This window comes from Arachis stenosperma, chromosome 4 (assembly GCF_014773155.1).
Source record: "Arachis stenosperma cultivar V10309 chromosome 4, arast.V10309.gnm1.PFL2, whole genome shotgun sequence".
NCBI lineage: Eukaryota > Viridiplantae > Streptophyta > Magnoliopsida > Fabales > Fabaceae > Arachis > Arachis stenosperma.
Window position 1 is genome coordinate 1,528,674 of NC_080380.1, and position 16,678 is coordinate 1,545,351.

General features: G+C 35.2%; 3 protein-coding genes across 8 annotated transcripts; all 3 read right to left on the reverse strand.

The window, feature by feature from the left end:
- Nucleotides 1-518: 518 nt before the first annotated feature.
- On the reverse strand, nt 519-3,915 carry LOC130973476 (uncharacterized). Its single transcript, XM_057898028.1, has 7 exons — nt 3,690-3,915; nt 3,555-3,592; nt 2,728-2,799; nt 2,414-2,648; nt 2,227-2,344; nt 1,279-1,401; nt 519-1,167 (listed from the first exon to the last, which is right to left on the reverse strand). The coding sequence occupies exons 1-7, from the start codon at nt 3,745-3,747 to the stop codon at nt 837-839; spliced, it is 975 nt and encodes a 324-aa protein (XP_057754011.1). The 5' UTR covers nt 3,748-3,915; the 3' UTR covers nt 519-836.
- Nucleotides 3,916-6,599: 2,684 nt separating this feature from the next.
- On the reverse strand, nt 6,600-8,472 carry LOC130973478 (glutathione S-transferase U17-like). The gene is made up of 3 exons (XM_057898029.1): nt 8,310-8,472; nt 7,813-8,187; nt 6,600-7,238 (listed from the first exon to the last, which is right to left on the reverse strand). The coding sequence occupies exons 2-3, from the start codon at nt 8,128-8,130 to the stop codon at nt 6,864-6,866; spliced, it is 693 nt and encodes a 230-aa protein (XP_057754012.1). The 5' UTR covers nt 8,131-8,187; nt 8,310-8,472; the 3' UTR covers nt 6,600-6,863.
- LOC130973473 (pentatricopeptide repeat-containing protein At1g05670, mitochondrial) lies at nt 7,930-13,203 on the reverse strand. Of its 6 annotated transcripts, none has more exons than XM_057898018.1 (4): nt 12,858-13,203; nt 8,878-11,466; nt 8,310-8,349; nt 7,930-8,121 (listed from the first exon to the last, which is right to left on the reverse strand). In XM_057898018.1, the coding sequence occupies exon 2, from the start codon at nt 11,387-11,389 to the stop codon at nt 9,185-9,187; it is 2,205 nt and encodes a 734-aa protein (XP_057754001.1). In that variant the 5' UTR covers nt 11,390-11,466; nt 12,858-13,203; the 3' UTR covers nt 7,930-8,121; nt 8,310-8,349; nt 8,878-9,184. The 6 variants fall into 6 exon arrangements, with proteins under 6 accessions (XP_057754001.1, XP_057754002.1, XP_057754005.1 ...); XM_057898019.1 differs by having other exon boundaries at nt 8,088-8,121; nt 8,310-8,500; XM_057898022.1 differs by lacking the exon at nt 7,930-8,121 and adding an exon at nt 8,169-8,187.
- Between the last annotated feature and the right edge of the window lie 3,475 nt (nt 13,204-16,678).

Below are 16,678 nucleotides of genomic sequence, written 5' to 3' on the forward strand. Positions count from 1 at the left end.
TCCTTTCAACAAGAACACACTCGATATTTGTTTTTTATATACTTTGTTTCTCGTTAATAAATATATAAGTTAGGAAGCATTTCAAGTGCACCAGGAGTACCGGTGCACCAATTGTTTTAACCGTTGATCTGAATTATAAAAAATATATATAATATATATTAATTGAAATCAACGATTAAAATAACTGGTACACCGGTGCTCCCTGGAACACTTAAAATGTTTCCTATAAGTTATGTTAAATGTATATTAAAATCAATTATTAGCATAAAATATATATTAAAATATAAAAAATATATAAAAAATAAATTAAATTATACATATATTTATATACAGTATAATAATTATTTTTTTGTCTGTACATAATATTTTTTAAATATATTTTATAGAAAAATAAATATTTATTATAAAAAAATAAGTATGTACGATTCATATATAGTTTCATACAAATACACAGAAGTTAAGTATTATTTAAAAAATTGAATATAGACATTTACTGTCCAGATAAATAAGAAAAATAATAAATAAATATGTGTAAGTAAATCTACTGTACGTTTATTTTCGCTATTTACTCTTCTTCCTAATATATGGTAACAAAATGGATATAAGGTGCAAAGAAAAATAAAAGGGAACGTATATATAGTACCCAGAAATACTAGAAACTCATTCGAATTTATTGTTTTGACCATCAGTTAGCTATCAATATTTAAAAATATAAGATAAAGCATATTGTTGGATTATTAGATTAAAAGAACTAAACTAAAGAAATTGAGTTGATGACTAACTGATGGCCAAAAACAAATGACCTCTGGCGTTTCTCTATAGCAACCCCATGCTGGCTAATGAAGGAGGTGTTGTACCCATTGATCCAACACAGAGGGGGAGCCATACCATGGTCTGAGTTCATCATCGGAACCCACCGGTGAGTGGTAAACACCATCCAAAGAAATGTTAAGTGCGCCATCCAAGTGAGCTGATACTTGAGGTACCACGCCATCACCCCACACCTCTGCTTCCCCACATACCTGCTTGTAACCTTGCCCAACAATGCGACCACGTAATGTGCTTCCACTTTCCGGCTTCATGTTTACACCTTCACCTGCTGGAACTGCAAATTCCGCGTTTGCAACTGAATTTGAGCTGCCCCAAAGCGGAGCTCCTTGAATGTACCTTCAGTAATGATACAAGAGTCATGTTATTTATAAGAATATTACCAACTAACCTCATAAATATTCATTTAGTTCATTTATCAGCGGAAGTAGAACTGTAAAGTATATATACCTTCCTGCGATACACACGTACTTAAGTTGAGGGGTGTAAACAGCTTTAGAGCAATTCTTTTCGACATAATCAAGGAGGCCCCGAGTTTGATCAATAACCCCTGCCACGCCTTTTGGAGGAGGGCTGAAAACACAATTATTTCATCATTAGCAGCAGCTTTATTTCTTTACTCCCTCATTCTCATGCTAACTGTCCAGATTCATTAACGATACAAAATTTCCGATTACAAAAATAAAGAGGTAATGACTAATATAGTCCCTAAAATTATCATCACTCATTAAAAACAGTATCTGACTTTTGGAAAAGACTAAATTAGTTCCTGAAGATACAAATCGTAAATCTTCTTTTTCTCTAATTCAGCTGTCATTAACACTGACATACAATGTTAAAGTGTTAGTCTGATAGTTTTGATTGGACGAATAGAGATTTACGATTTGTAAATTTAGGGTTCTATTTGGTCAATTCTAAAAGTCAATAACTAATTTAATAAGCACTCGAAATTTTAGAGACCAAATTTGACAATACCTTAAGGTAGTGTCTGGTGGAGAGCTAAAGCCGAAAGACTGAGACTGAAATAAATTTCAATATTCTGTTTGGTGTAAATTAGGAGACAGGAATTGAAACAAGAATAAAATTCTAATTTAATTTGCACAAAGGATAAAATTGGAATTAATTAATTAAAATGAGAGTATTTTAGGTATAAAATGTTATTAAAGTTTCAGTCTTTATCTCTAAAAATTTTAGTTCGCTGTGTCCCTACTTTTTAGATGTACTGAAATACTGAAATTTTGGAGATAGAGACAAAAATTTTAGTACCATTGTCTGAACCAACAAACATGATATTGAGTTTTAGTCTTCCAGTATCTGTCCTAATACCTCAAAACAAACGCTACCTAGAGAACAGGAGTATAATCATGGATAGAACAAATTGGAAAAGGAAGTAATTACAGGTGAGGAGTTCCAAGAGTTAATAACAAGGATACATGGTGGGAGAGTTCAAAATCTTGCATATAGAGACGCGCAAGCCATCCTCCTGCGGAGTGGCCAATGAGGGATATACTTGCATCTGTAACAACACAAGCTAAGGTTGGTTATGCCTTAATTAAGGGATGTAAGAAAAGAAGAGAAGGAGGACCTTGTTGTTGTGCCAAGAGCTTAGCCTCTTGAACAGCATCATCAACTCTCTTCAAATACCAATCAAGGACAGGCCTTGGCTGAAGGGTGCCACGCCAGTAATTGGGGTCTACCAAACCGGCAGCGTTACGCAGCCAATCAACTCTTGACACCTTTGCCACCACCGTCGGCACGCCGTACTTATCCTCTAGAGTTTGCTCTAACTTGAGGTAGTCGCCGGAGTTGTTCCCCAAGCCCTGATAATGAGTGATGAATGACATCAAATTCAAATCAAATGAAATCAAATCATATCACAAAAGAGTAGAGAACACTAACGGGAAGAATGACAGCCGGACGGTAGTTATTGGAGGTTGAATGTGAAGCTGAGGTTGAACATTGGAGGAATCTCTGCAGAGAGATAGACAGAGAGTGAATAGAGATAATCAGTTCCTTTGGAGATAATACTTAATTGGGTCTCTGAATTTACATACGAACTTTAATTTAGTCTCTAAAATTTCAGTTGTCTTTATTTAGTCTCCAAACTTTACAAATATGTTAGTCTTTGAAATAATTTTCAATGTATACACGTTAATAGAACGCTGTCATGGACAGACGGATGCCACACTAAATTCTGTAAAATGATGTGTTTTGGTTTTGACACTTAAATAACTAAAAAACATCATAAGTGATATTTATTGAAACTTTACCTAACAAAACAAGTGATTCGATATCATTTTTGAGCTATTTAAATGTCAAAACCAAAACTATATCATTTTACATATTTCAGTATGGCATTTGATTGTCCATTTCAACACTCCATTAACGTTTTTTAACTAAAAATTGTCTCATAGACTAATGCGAGGTACATTTATAAAATTTGGGGACTAATTAAAATTTCAGGAACTAAATTGAAACTCGCGTGCGAGGTTTGGGACTAAATTGAGTATTAACTCCTTCCTTTGCCTCTATCCTTTTAAGCAATATAGTGAAAACTCAGGTGCATTTATCTCCATCTGAAGTTGATAGGTAAAAGTTAAATAATTCATCTAACGATTCTCAGCTATCAACTTTAATTTGATCCGAACTGTTGTTAGTGTTCACACAAATGCTAATTTGACCATTTCAAATAAAAGCTACAACACAGCTAGTGATTATAGGTGTACCTGAGAGGGTAGTGGCTGATGTGAACACAAGTTTTCTCCTGTTTATATTTGATTTAATGTAAGGACAGCAAAAAGAAAAGATAATGGAATCCAATAGCAATTGAAGTAGAAAAAGCAGAGAACGAAGACGGTTACTGAGAAGGGTGTCGGGGAGGGCGTTGAAGTTGAAGTGAGGCACTAAGAAGCACGACATTCTAGTGTCCTCTTATCTCGTTATGTCATATCATGTTGCAATTTACAGGACGAGGGAGCTAGAGACTAGAGAACGAATGAGTGTTTTAGTTGTTGGAAGCGTAGAGGCAACATACACTACATATATCATCAGGATAAGGAAGACACACACACATCTTTTAGTTTTACTCTTCACCTCTTTTCTTGCTTTTCCTTAATCTAGGACTAGTTTTTTTTTTTTTTTAACGGATTTTGAAGCAATAGGAGATTTTTGTATGGGTTTAATTTTGATGGGTTAATAGTTTTATATTATTATTTAATTACATTATTTTTTTTGAATATTAATTATCCACACAGTTGATATAAACATAGTTATTTTTAATCAAATCAAAAATTATTTTTTTAAAATAAAGTATAAAAAAATTATTTACCAAAATCAGTTTTTTTTTTCTTTTTAGTTTTGACTAAAATTGAGTGGGCCAAGTCCAAAAATTGGTGAGAATATGGGAGAGAGCAGCGGCCATTTTGGTATGGTGTAAAATGAGATATCATACCTTAAAGCTAAATAATAATCAACTTAGGTTGGTTGAGTGGTCAGCTTATTCGTCCGCTTAAGTAAGTGTCGGGAGTTCGAATCATATCTTGTGCATGCAGCGATTAATCCTTAACCTATCGAATTGGGGGGATACCGTTTGAGTAGCCAAAAAAAAAAATACCTTACTAAATAATTGAAAAAAAAATTAAGAAAATTCATCTAATCTGTATCGTTTATTCACTTGAACGTTATTTCTATGCTTATATTTGAAATGTTTGTTTGTTTTACCTTAAGTTATAATTTGAACCGTATTTAATTGATTAGAGACTTAAACAATGTTTAATTATATATTTTGGACAATATTTATTTCGCTTTGGATAATATAGTTTTATTATTTTTTAAAAAAACTTGGTTGATGATTATTTTTATTAGATATTTAAAATTATAAAGACTTTAATATTTATAAATTTAAAAATTATCATTTTTTATATCTTTAAAAATTATAAATTTATTGAAATGTTTATAAAATTATATATTTTTTAATATTTAATACTTTAATAGTTTTTTGAAAAGAAAAAGATAATTGGTGGGCCAATCCACTGTTAGACAATATAGAATAAAAATTTGAGACCACCTTAATAGACAAGTGAGTCAATTTATAGTTAGACGAAATAGAATAAAAATTTGGAATCGCCTCAATATAGATAGGGTGGGGCGGGACAGGCATGCCCGCCTGCCACCCCTAATTTCATATTCTTTCATTTCACTCTCACTTTTAGATAAGTCTTCTCTTCCTCTCTTCTTTAATTTTATTTTTTATATTTATTTATATATCTAAATAATTGTTGTAATTAATATTTAGAAATCAATTTTTGTCATTTTTAATCAAAATTTTAATATACATATCAGAAAAATAAATCTTTAAAAATGTTATTAAAAAAATTAATTTAAAAAATTATCATTTGTTCATATGACCCAAAACTAAAGCTATAATTCAAATACACAAAAGATCCATAAAAACTTAACAGATCCACATAGATCACACCAGTTAGCCACAAAGTTCAATTCACCCAATCTACTCGAGGCACAAGCTCCATAAATCGTACCTAATCCGACTTGCATGACAAACAAAACCTTATTAAATCATTACTTCAAATATTCATTCATAATTCATCCACTACTCTAACGTTAGATAACACTCTAGATACGAGGGGAGAAATTGTCCACTATTATAAGTGGAGAAATTTAAGAAAGATGATCAAGTCATTATTTATCTTTATAAATACTTCATTTAATTTAAGTATTTGTCAATCTCAATTAATTTAAACTTATTTTAAACCTTTACTAACTTAACATTAAAATTTCTTATAAGTATTTTCATCACTGTCCAAGCAAAGATATTATTAAACAATCTACCGTTTCGATAAACAAATCAAAACCTTCACCCAAAAATATCTTAACCTCACGTCTAAACCTATATCTACCTTGATTTCGGGTATTACTTCAGGACATCATTACATGACAAATTAATTTCCCATTAACACGACAAATGAGTCAATTTGTTAATAAAAAATTGTTGAAAAAGTGTTCAATCTGAAATTTTTTAAAAACTTATTTGAACGTTTATGTTTTCATAAATTATTTTCACAAAATTGAAAATATTTATCTTAATAAATTTATTTTACTAACCTTAAGATCTCAAATGTTTGATTCCTCTAAACACTAGGCATTAAAAGTTATTGAAAAGTTGCAAACATTGTTTTGAGGAGCAAGAAATCATGATTTTGAAAATGAGTATAAAATGGTCAGTTGGCCGGGAACCGTTGCTCTATGCGGTTCGAACTAACAAGAAAACCGGTAAATAAGCAAATTGATGACGAATGAAAAAAGATAGTTGAAAATGGATCTGTTGGATCAAAGCAAAAACCAGCCGGATTTTAAAATTCCACCTAAAAGAAAAACTCATATGGGTTGGATAATACTATAGCTAATGATCACACACGATATTGATCTCTCGATGTCTCTTGACTTTCACCGTTTCAGGTCAATTAATTAATTATGTTTCTATCACAAATGTTACCTTATATATATGGTTAATAATGTTAGCACCATATGTATTTGTTTACCTAAAATACTATATACACAAAAAAATTAATAACTAAATTAGACATTATATTTTTCTATATATTTTGATCAATTTATAGCACATATTTAATCTATTGCAGTCTAATTTTAATGTCGGCAAAAAATAATTATAGTATTTAATCAAACTTATTTGTTTAAATTATTAATATGTAGTGGATTAAAAGGTGATATAACAATAAATAATTTAATTGTTGGCATATTTTTTTGTCTAGTGTATAGAATAAAATCTAACTAATATATAGGTTCTTATTTTGCATTAGCATGACCCTAGTTCCCACTACAGTAAGAGTTTGCTCATCGGAGTAAATTATTATCGCATTTCTGTGACAAGAAATTAACATGAAACTAAAATCATGAAAAACATTATTCATATTCGGATCTTCCAATTTCCTACTACATTAGAATTTCATGAAGCATGGCATAGAATAAGTTCCCTGCTACCTTGTATAAGGAACTTTTTAATTTGGAGTAGAAGCAGCCATTTTGGCCATTAACATCTTAGCAAACTCAACAAGCTTCTCTGTTTGTGGCATAACATCTTTGACAGCACCATGTGCACAGAACCTCTCAGCCCATCTCACCAAACAAGGTGTCTTAACTTGGTCAAGCAACTTCACCCCAGTGAGTGAGTCTGTCACCCTCAGCCATCCCAAGAAGCACCCAAATGCAATGTCCAAGTAACCAATTTGGTCACCACCAAAGAAGTCTTTGCCTCTGCTTATCTTGTTAAGTGCATCCTCAAGCAATGTCAATCCTTCTCCGACCTCCTTTATCAGCTTCTTCCTCTCGTCCTCTCCTTTTGCTCCTCTAACAGATCTCAAGGTCGGGTACCACTGCAAAATCACACAATCATTTCCACACTTAAATTTCGTCATTCCAAAACTTGCACATAAAATCGTACCATGCAATTTTGTGTATTGACTATTTTGTATTCATAAAAGTAATATTTTAACACAAGTTTGTCCACACATATGTGACACATGATTAAAGAAAAATGAATCTTAAATATATCATGTATAAACATATTAGGGGATGCTTATATTAATGTAAGTATATATCAATAGACAGGTATACATGCATCAAAATAAAATAAAATACTGACTATTTGTATGAGAGAATGCTGTAAGTGTTCCCAAAGTAATGTAAAGAGTTTTCTTTTTTAACTTTTATAGTATTACATAATTTTCCCTGTGATCTCGTTTTATGCTTTTGAAATTTTTTTGTCAAAAGATTAGCTGTCATATTAATAAGCAAAATAGTTAAAACCTCTCCTAAAATAGGTGGCAAATGGACATTGGCTTTATGGTAATTGATGAATGATGATAATTTTCAATCAAGTTAAACAAACAAAAAACATTGACATATAACAGCTAGAAAACCTTGACAAGGTGGAGTATCATTGTGTACCTTGTCATCGAGATAGGTAGCCCAGAAGCGTGCAATGGCACGGTCGTAAGGCTCAGAAGGGAGAATGGATGGGCCAGAGGACCAGACATCATCCACATACTGCACAATGATCAAGGACTCGCAGATAGGTTTGTCTTGATTAATGAGAACAGGGACTTTCTTGTAAACAGGGTTGGAATCAAGAAGGAGCTGACTCTTAGGTTGAAATGTCTCCTCAAGGAACTCATAGCTCACTGATTTGATGTTAAGAGCTATCCGAGCCCTCATAACAAATGGACTAGACCATGCCCCCAACAGCTTTACTTCACTCTTTGTCATGGTTTATTCAGGAAATAAGGTTAAAACTCTTTTAAGCTACTTTTGGTATATGTATGACTATATAGAAGAATGAATCAATGGCAAAAAGAAGGTTAGTTGATGTGAGAGTCTAGATCATAAATGCAAAGGTGGAATGGTAGATGAATGTGTACAAGGCTACCAAACTAACAAGTACCTACCAGTAATTTACTCGAGCTACTTGTTGGTCTCCTTGTTTTCCTGCACCATATCATGGTATGTATAGCTTTTAAGAACATTGTACAGTGCCATGAAGCATGCACGATCATTAGATTCTCTCTATATGTATATATTGTATGCCAGATGAAATATGAGCATCAAATCCTTTCATCTGATTTGTTAATGTGGATAACTATAAGTAGAAGAATAAGCCAATGGCAACAAAGATTAGATAATTTATCATAAGGTCAGAGAGTTTATTGCATAATGCGAACATGGAATGCTAGATGAAGTTGTGTTTAGGAGTAGCAACCACCCACCACTAATTCTTCAAGGTTTTACATATTATGTGTTGTAATTTTTGCAAGAAAATAAAAGACAAACTTTTTTCAATAAGATTATGAAATTCCAGCATCTATATCCATTTTGAAATCCATCATCACCGAATATAGAGCTCTATAAGAAGTTATGAAGGATGTCAAAAGCTATATTAGGAAAAAATTAGGTTGTATGAATTTCCTTTCATTTAAAAGAACTATTTACATATTTCCAGAAAACAATGAAAATTACCTTTGTTTTTCTACATGCAAGGGAGACAAAGGGATCCAGGATGTAGCATCTGGCAGTGTCCCAACTTCGACCACAAATATCCTTGGAGAGAATCTTAGGTGTCATGTTGAATAATTGAATTTGAGAACACACTATTTCCTGTGTTCTGTGTATGTTAGTATGAATGTATGATAATCTACTCTTAGCAATATACATGGACATCAATCTCACTATTTCAATAATGAGTGTAATTGCTGTTTATGGTCTGCAAGTTATGCGCACAAAATTGCTACCTCTGATAATTCCATCATACTCGGACAACATTCAACTAATTTCTCTTAATAAGACATTTCTCTATTGCTTCATCACAAAGCTCAAGGGTAATTTCCCAGTTCCCTTCTCCATAGTTTACATCAACAAAAATGTCATATATCTCTTTATCTGCAACCAAACCTTGGATTCTCATCTCCTCAAATAGCTGCCTAGCCTCTGCGAATTTTTTCCTCTTACAAAAACCTTTGATAAGAGCACTATATGAAGCAGCGGTAAGAGTGAAGCCCTTTTCCACCATTTCTTTATGCAAATACCATGCCTCTTTCATATTTCTAGCCACACTGTGCCCTTTAATCAAAATGTTATATGTGTTACTGTCGGGCTTCACTCCTTGAGCAAGCATCCCCTTATAAATCTCAGTAGTCACACGCATGTTATTTCTAATGCAATACTGCTTCATAAGAGAATTGAATGTCGTTGCATTTGGCATTATACCCTTCTCTAACATCCATTTGATTAATCTTTCACCATCTTCCACCATCCCTAACATGCAAAACCCATTCATTAATACATTGAATGTAACAACTGTAGGCTGAAGCCCCTTATCAAGCATAATTCTCAGCAACTCGTGAGCCTTCGCCATTTCCCCCATCTTGCAATACGCATCCATGACTGTAGTGTATGTAATAGTGTCAGGGTAAAACCCCGCCAGATCCATTTCTTCCATAAGTTTTATTGCTTGTTCTATATTTCCTATCTTACAAAGACCATTGACCATTACATTGTACGTGCAAAGATTTAGCTGAAGGCCCTTTCCAGCCATCTCATGAAGAAGATCATTCGCTATATCTACCTCTCCACGTTTACATAGGCCATCAACTAATGCAGTATAAGTTATGATATTTGGAGTCAGACCCTTTTGAACCATCTGGTTGTGAATAGAAAAGGCCTCTTTCATTTCCCCTGTCTTGCAATGCCCATCAATTAGAGCAGTATAAGTAACTTCATCTGGTTCTAACCCTTTACCAATCATTTCACTAAACAGTTGGTGTGCTTCCACCATCTTTCCAGTTTGGCACAGGCCGTGAAGCACCGAAGTATACGTCACAAAATCAGGATTGATTTTCTTATGCCTCATTTCATCAAAGAGCTTGTGTGCAGCAGAAACATTCCCAGACTTGCAAAAACTGCTTATCAAAGTTGTATAGACAGCATTATCAGGAAAAGCACCCTGCTTTGACATCTGCCTCAACACTTTCATCGCTTCAACTACCTCACCAGCCTTACAAAGAAGGACAAGTATGTTATTGAAGGTATACTCATTTGGTGTTAATCCCTTCCGACGCAATTCTTCGACGAGCTTCAAGACCTTCTCTACCTCTCCAACCTGACAATAACCACTGATCATAGTGCTATAACTTACAACATCAGGAACATTCCCCCTAAACTCCATCTGTATAAGCAAAGTATGAGCTTCTCTTATTTTCCCCAAGTTACAAAGACAATGAAGAATAATATTATAAGACATAGTCTTCCAACAAACACCTACTTCGGCATACTTCCTGAACACCCGAACCGCTGTCCGCATCCCCTCGAAACTCCCCCCTAGCCTCGTGAGAAACAAGTTACAGGAATCTACAGACAAAACAACACCATAACTCAGCAGCTTATAAAACAACTTCCCAGCTTCTAGAAGCATCCCAGACTCAACAATCACCTGAAAAAACACATCAAACACATGGGGATCAGCACCCCAATCCTTATAAGTGTAAATCAACCTCTCAGTAAAAACATCAAACACTTGGTGTGCATTCAAACGCGGCCTGCCCCAGAACTCAGAAACGAGCCTCTGCGCCATCCCAAGATCCCTGGCAGCCACAGAAATCTGAAGCACAATGCAGAGTGCTTCCAAGGAAGGGTCCCTTCTAAGACGAGCCCAGTTGAAGAAATCCAAGACAAGGTTGTAGTCGTTCTTGATGTCCATGAGGACCCAAATGAAGTGATCGGGTTTGAACTTTGACTCATAGGGTTTGAGAATGCGGCGGAGTGGCTCGGAGCGGCGTTGCTTGATGGTGGTGGAGATGCGGTGGACGAGGTCGGTGTCAGTGACGGTGGGTTTCTTAAGGGAGTAATCAGGGAAAGGCCTCGGATTGGATGGGCCGAAAAAAGAAAAGGTTCTGAGAGAAGCGAAAGTGGGAAGTGGGAGATGGTGAAAGCGTTGAAGAGAGGAGGAGATAGCTGCAGCTGTTGCTCTCTTCATGTGAAAGACAAAAATCCGGCAATGGATGCCATGCTCCTTCTAGTATGGACAAGGTTACCAGAACCGGACCTGTAATTCTGTTAATAAACCGGTTTAGATAAATAAATAATAAAATTATTTAATTATTAACATACAAAAAATGTCAAGCTTTTATATTCCTAATATATCTATTTGAAAAAGTATAAGGAATTAACTTTTAGTTAGTAAACACAGTAGCTTTAGTATTTAGATTTATAATTTAAGAATTAGAACTAAACATTTATGATTTAAAATTTAAAATTTAAGATAAACAAAATAATTTAAAAAAAAAAAACTAGATAATATTGGTTAAAAAGAAGTTTGTTACCTAGCAATACTTTTTTACTTTACAATTAAATTTTCCATTCAACATAATTGCCACATAATATCAACAAATTTCAACATAATTACTAATTAATAGCTATATTTAAAATCCTATAATATCCTTTAACCTAAAAAATTTATAATCCTTCTCTCTCTAACTAGTATTCTCTTTCTCTTATCACCAAGGTTCTGAAAACATCAAACTGCTATAATTATTGGTTTATTGATTTATTAATCTAACTGGTTCAATCATAATTTGCCAGAATAACCGTTTTATAATAAACTAATAAATAAAATATAAATAAACACACAATTTATGGACAATTTTAAGTTTTTAACAAGGTTGTTATCACAAAAATTAACAAAAATGAGGATAAACACAAGGCGAGTGTATAATTGGCAATATTCATCAACCATGGCAAATTTAAGTTCTCAAAAGCCTATGCTGAATTAACCAGCATTTAACAATCTAAACAAATATAAATAGATAAACCAAGATTAACAAGAGTCATCACCATCCATCCATTTGCAATCGACCCCATTCTGCTATTAGCCCCAAGGGAGAAGCATGAGGTAATAAGCTCAATAGAAAGTGAGAAAGAGCAAATATTTATAATTAAAATAGCAAACCTTTCTAATAACTAAAGACAGCATCTGAGCTGACCATAGTTCCCCATGTCCCACAACAAAATCTGAGCAGACTATATAACAACTTTTAAAAATCAATCTCAGGAAGACCAGTCTTTGTCCATAAAAAAACCAAAAACGAAAACACATTTTGTTGTTTCACCATTATATCATCTCATAGAGGCTGTGCAATTGATACAGTTGGAAACCAAAATTGAGTTCCAAGAAAAAAACTGGGTCAAAAAATGCAACTTCCCCATTTTTACTTCTAATCTTCCCTGTATTTTCCTAACATGGTCACCAACCCAAAAAATATCAACCATTTGACAAATCAGCAAAATCACAAACACACAAAACAGCATCACAGCAGAACCAGAGCTAATCAGTAATCAAATAATCATTCAATAAAAAATTAAAGACACAAAACATTCAAATAATCAGTCAAATAATCATTGAACAGGGCATAAAAAAACGCAGAAAAAATGAGCAGTGAATTGACCTTCGAAGTCTGGAGCTCTGGGCAGAGTACGTTGCCGCTACGGACCACGCCGACCACACGACGGCGAGCAGGACGGCGAGCAGATGAAGACGACGGATGGGCCAAGCTCGCGGAAGAAGAGAGCAGGGGTTGGAGACTTGGAGAACAGGACGAAGAGAGAAGCCCTACGTGCGACGGACGGCGGAAGCGGCTCGACGGACGGACGGACGGCGGCTGAGGCTAGGGTTTTTAACTTTTTCTTTGGTTAAGAGGACTTGAGGTTGATTTCTGAGTTCTGGAGAGTGAAGAAAGAGAGAAGGGGGTAAGCGCCACTGAAACTGAAGTGTTTTTTTTTTCTCTGTTATAATTAGTTGTCATACCGAACCAGTGATCAAACCGATAAGAATATTGATTCACTAATTTATTGATTTAATCGATAAATTACTGAATCGATAAAATTGATCTCACTTAAATAATGTTTTTAACTTTCTCCTCATCAGATGCTATTTTGTATTTTTCATTTTTATTCTAAGTTAGAATTCATCTATTTTTTGCTTTTTTTTCATTGAAGTTAACTAGATCATTATATACAATTATTCAACGTTTGATACAACCAAATTATATCCCTTGAATTGTTTTTCAGTTAAGTTTTTTTTTATTTTGAAAGAAAAAATTCAACACAACAAATAGAGCGAAAGAAACAAAAAATACTAGCGTAAATCATAAAGTAAAAGTTACCCAACTCAAAAAACATCAATATTTATCCTTTTGTCATCTCTGATATTACTATCAACAACAAAAATGATCCACACCTAACCCTTCCTTACAGTTCATGAAGGACATATGAATAATCTCGTCAACTCCTTTTCTTTTATTCTGAAAAATTTTTCTATTTCTTTCTTGCCAGATATTTCAGACAATCGCACAAAAATACATCATCTACCTCTTGCGCTCCTCCTTGCTAGCTGATATCTCAGTCCAACTTATAAAATGTTCCTTCAACGTCTCCGGACATGACCATTGCCTTCCAACAAATGATAACCAAGCGTACCAAACCAGCTTTATTGAGAATCTTGGTTTTTCATAGGCTAAGTTTTTCCTCCACTTTATCAACAATTAGCTTCCAACAGCTCAATATGATCTCTACCAACCAGTGGCAGGATATGCGCCCGTTTCCAACCGCCTCCCCAAACATCCTATGTAGAATATCAATGACAAGGACAAACAAAAATGGAGACAGTGAATCACCTTATCGTAGGCCCCTTTCCATCTTAAACAGCTTAGGGGGCGAACCGTTTATCAATACTGACGTAGAGCAGGTACTGACACACTCCATAAATCATTCTCTCCATCTTCTTCCAAATCTCATCTTCTGTAATACAAGATCCACGAAACTCCACTTGACTCTATCATATGCTTTCTGGAAGTCTAACTTTATTATCACCGCTTCCTTTTTCTCAGTTTAATCCATTGAATAGTTTCGCAAGCAATAAGAGCCCCGTCATGATTCTTTCTCCCTTTAACAAAAGCACTCTGTGTCTCACCTACTAGTTGTGACATTATTACATGCATTCTCTTAACCAGCATCTTAGAAATGACTTTGTACACACACCCGACTATACTAATCGGCCTGAGGTCCTTGATTTCCTTTGCTCCAGTAAACTTAGATGCCAGTGCAACCGAAGTGAGATTAGCATCCTCCGGTAATTTGGAGGACTGGAAAAAGTCCAATACCGCTCCTGTGAATTTAGAACCAATTTCATCCCAACACTTCTTTATGAATTTCATGTTGTAACCGTCACTACCGGAAACCTTAGATAATTTACAATCTCACACTGCTTCTCTAACCTCCTCAGAAGTCGGTTGCATCTCCAAAGCCAAAGCATCATCCTCACTGGTCATCTCCACCAGATCATTTCTGAACCCCACCAACGGCGACTCCTCCTAATTATATAGTTTTTCAATTAAGTTATATAATTTTTATTTATTATTTTCATAGTTTTGAGAATCAGACAAAATTGGTCAGTTCGATCCGATTAACTAGAAATTAATTATCAGATCGGTTAGGTTTAAGGTATAAGAGTAAAGTATCGTTTTTGTCCCCAATGTTTGAGGTAAGTCCAAAGTTGTCGCTAACGTTTTAATCGTCCTATTTAAGTTCCTAACGTTTCAAAATTGACTCAATGTTATCCTGCCATTAGGGATCCGTTAACACAGGGGCAGAACTAGAAATTTTTTTGGGAGGAGCCAACACGAAAAATATAAGTTAAGAAGATAGAAAAATTAAAAATTAAAAAGGGGCTAAACTAAAAAAATAGAGACTTATACATACAACTTATTAATTTTGGGGGCAGGGGAATTGCCCCATTCCTTATAACTACGTGGCTCCGCCACTATGTTAATAGAATTAACGGTGGGATAAAATTGAGACGATTTTGGAATGTTATTGTTACGATGGGTAACCGGAGATTAGTCCAATGGATGGCGTTCGGCGGCCCAAGTGTATGATGGAGGAGGACTCTGTGTGGGTCCGCAACTCGGGAGGCTCCGTCCGACTTGTGCTCGCGTGTGAATGGGGGGTGGTACCTGCAAAGACACTCCGATGCCTAAGTTAGCAAGGGTGTGAGCGGGTCTTAGAGAGTATTGGACTTAGGAATACCTGAGGCGTGTCAGTGTACTTATAGTGGTGAGCCAATAACCACCGTTGGAGTAGTGCCGTATCTTTAGGATAATAACCGTCCCATCATCTTAGGGAGGTTAAGATATGGCTTTATGAAGTGGTTGGAGAGATTTCAGGGGCGGTTACTCATTTGAATGAGTATTTATCTGCCAGCTAATCTCGCAACCGACTTCTTTATACCAAGTCGGGGTTAACACCGACCTCTTGGATGGAGGTGGGTGCTTTGATAGGCTTAACCTAGTGGATCAGGCCTTTCGATTGGTCCTGGGCCCTTAACATTGAGCCAGGGTATGAACAGTGCCCCTACTTGAGCCCAAATCTTTTAAAGTTTGGGTTCAAGTATTTAACTCGGGTTCGTAGTCGACTTGTTTGAAAGAACACGGATCTTGGAAACCGACGTGATTTTCGCAACTTTTGGTTTCTGACAGTTACGTCAATTCAAGCGTCGTGTCCGTTGAGGGTTTATTTAGGGATTTGAGGGCTTTGGTAACGGTGCAGTCTCATTAATGACTGCCTCGTTTTTACCATTATGCCCCTTAGCCTTTTTTATAAATACTTTCCCTCTCTTTCCATTTTCCGTTTCTGCAATCTTTCAAACTTTCTCCTTATCTTGTTCGTACTGTATCCTTGCGTTCGAAGACTTCCGTTCTTCTCCAACCTCCATTTTCGGATAAAGGTTAGTTTTGTTTTATTCATGCCATGCTTTATGTTTGCATGTTTCGCGAGTAGATAGGTTGACCTGTAGATTCTAGTTTCGAATCTCTCTTCTTTAGTGGCCGTAATTTTTGATTTTCTTTTCTTTTTCCTTTTTGTAGGTTTTCTGCCACTTTCTTCTTTATAAAAAATGGCCTCTGTAGACATTCTTTCTCAGTGGGTTGACGATACGGTCCTTGGGGAGGAACCGTTGGTTGACGCTGAGTTTATCACCCACCTTCGTACCCACCATAGGCTCTGTACTTCGGACGAGAACGAGCCCAAATATGAACTGATAATCCCGGGTCTTGAAGACCGGGTCTGTTTTGGAAGGGCTAATGAGGCGGCCCCTCATTTTTTCTTCATGTATGAATGTATGATCACCCGTTTGGGTGTTTTTCTTCCTTTCTCTGATTTCGAGATATCCGTCTTGCACCACTGTAAGGTTGCCCCTACTCAACTCCACCCC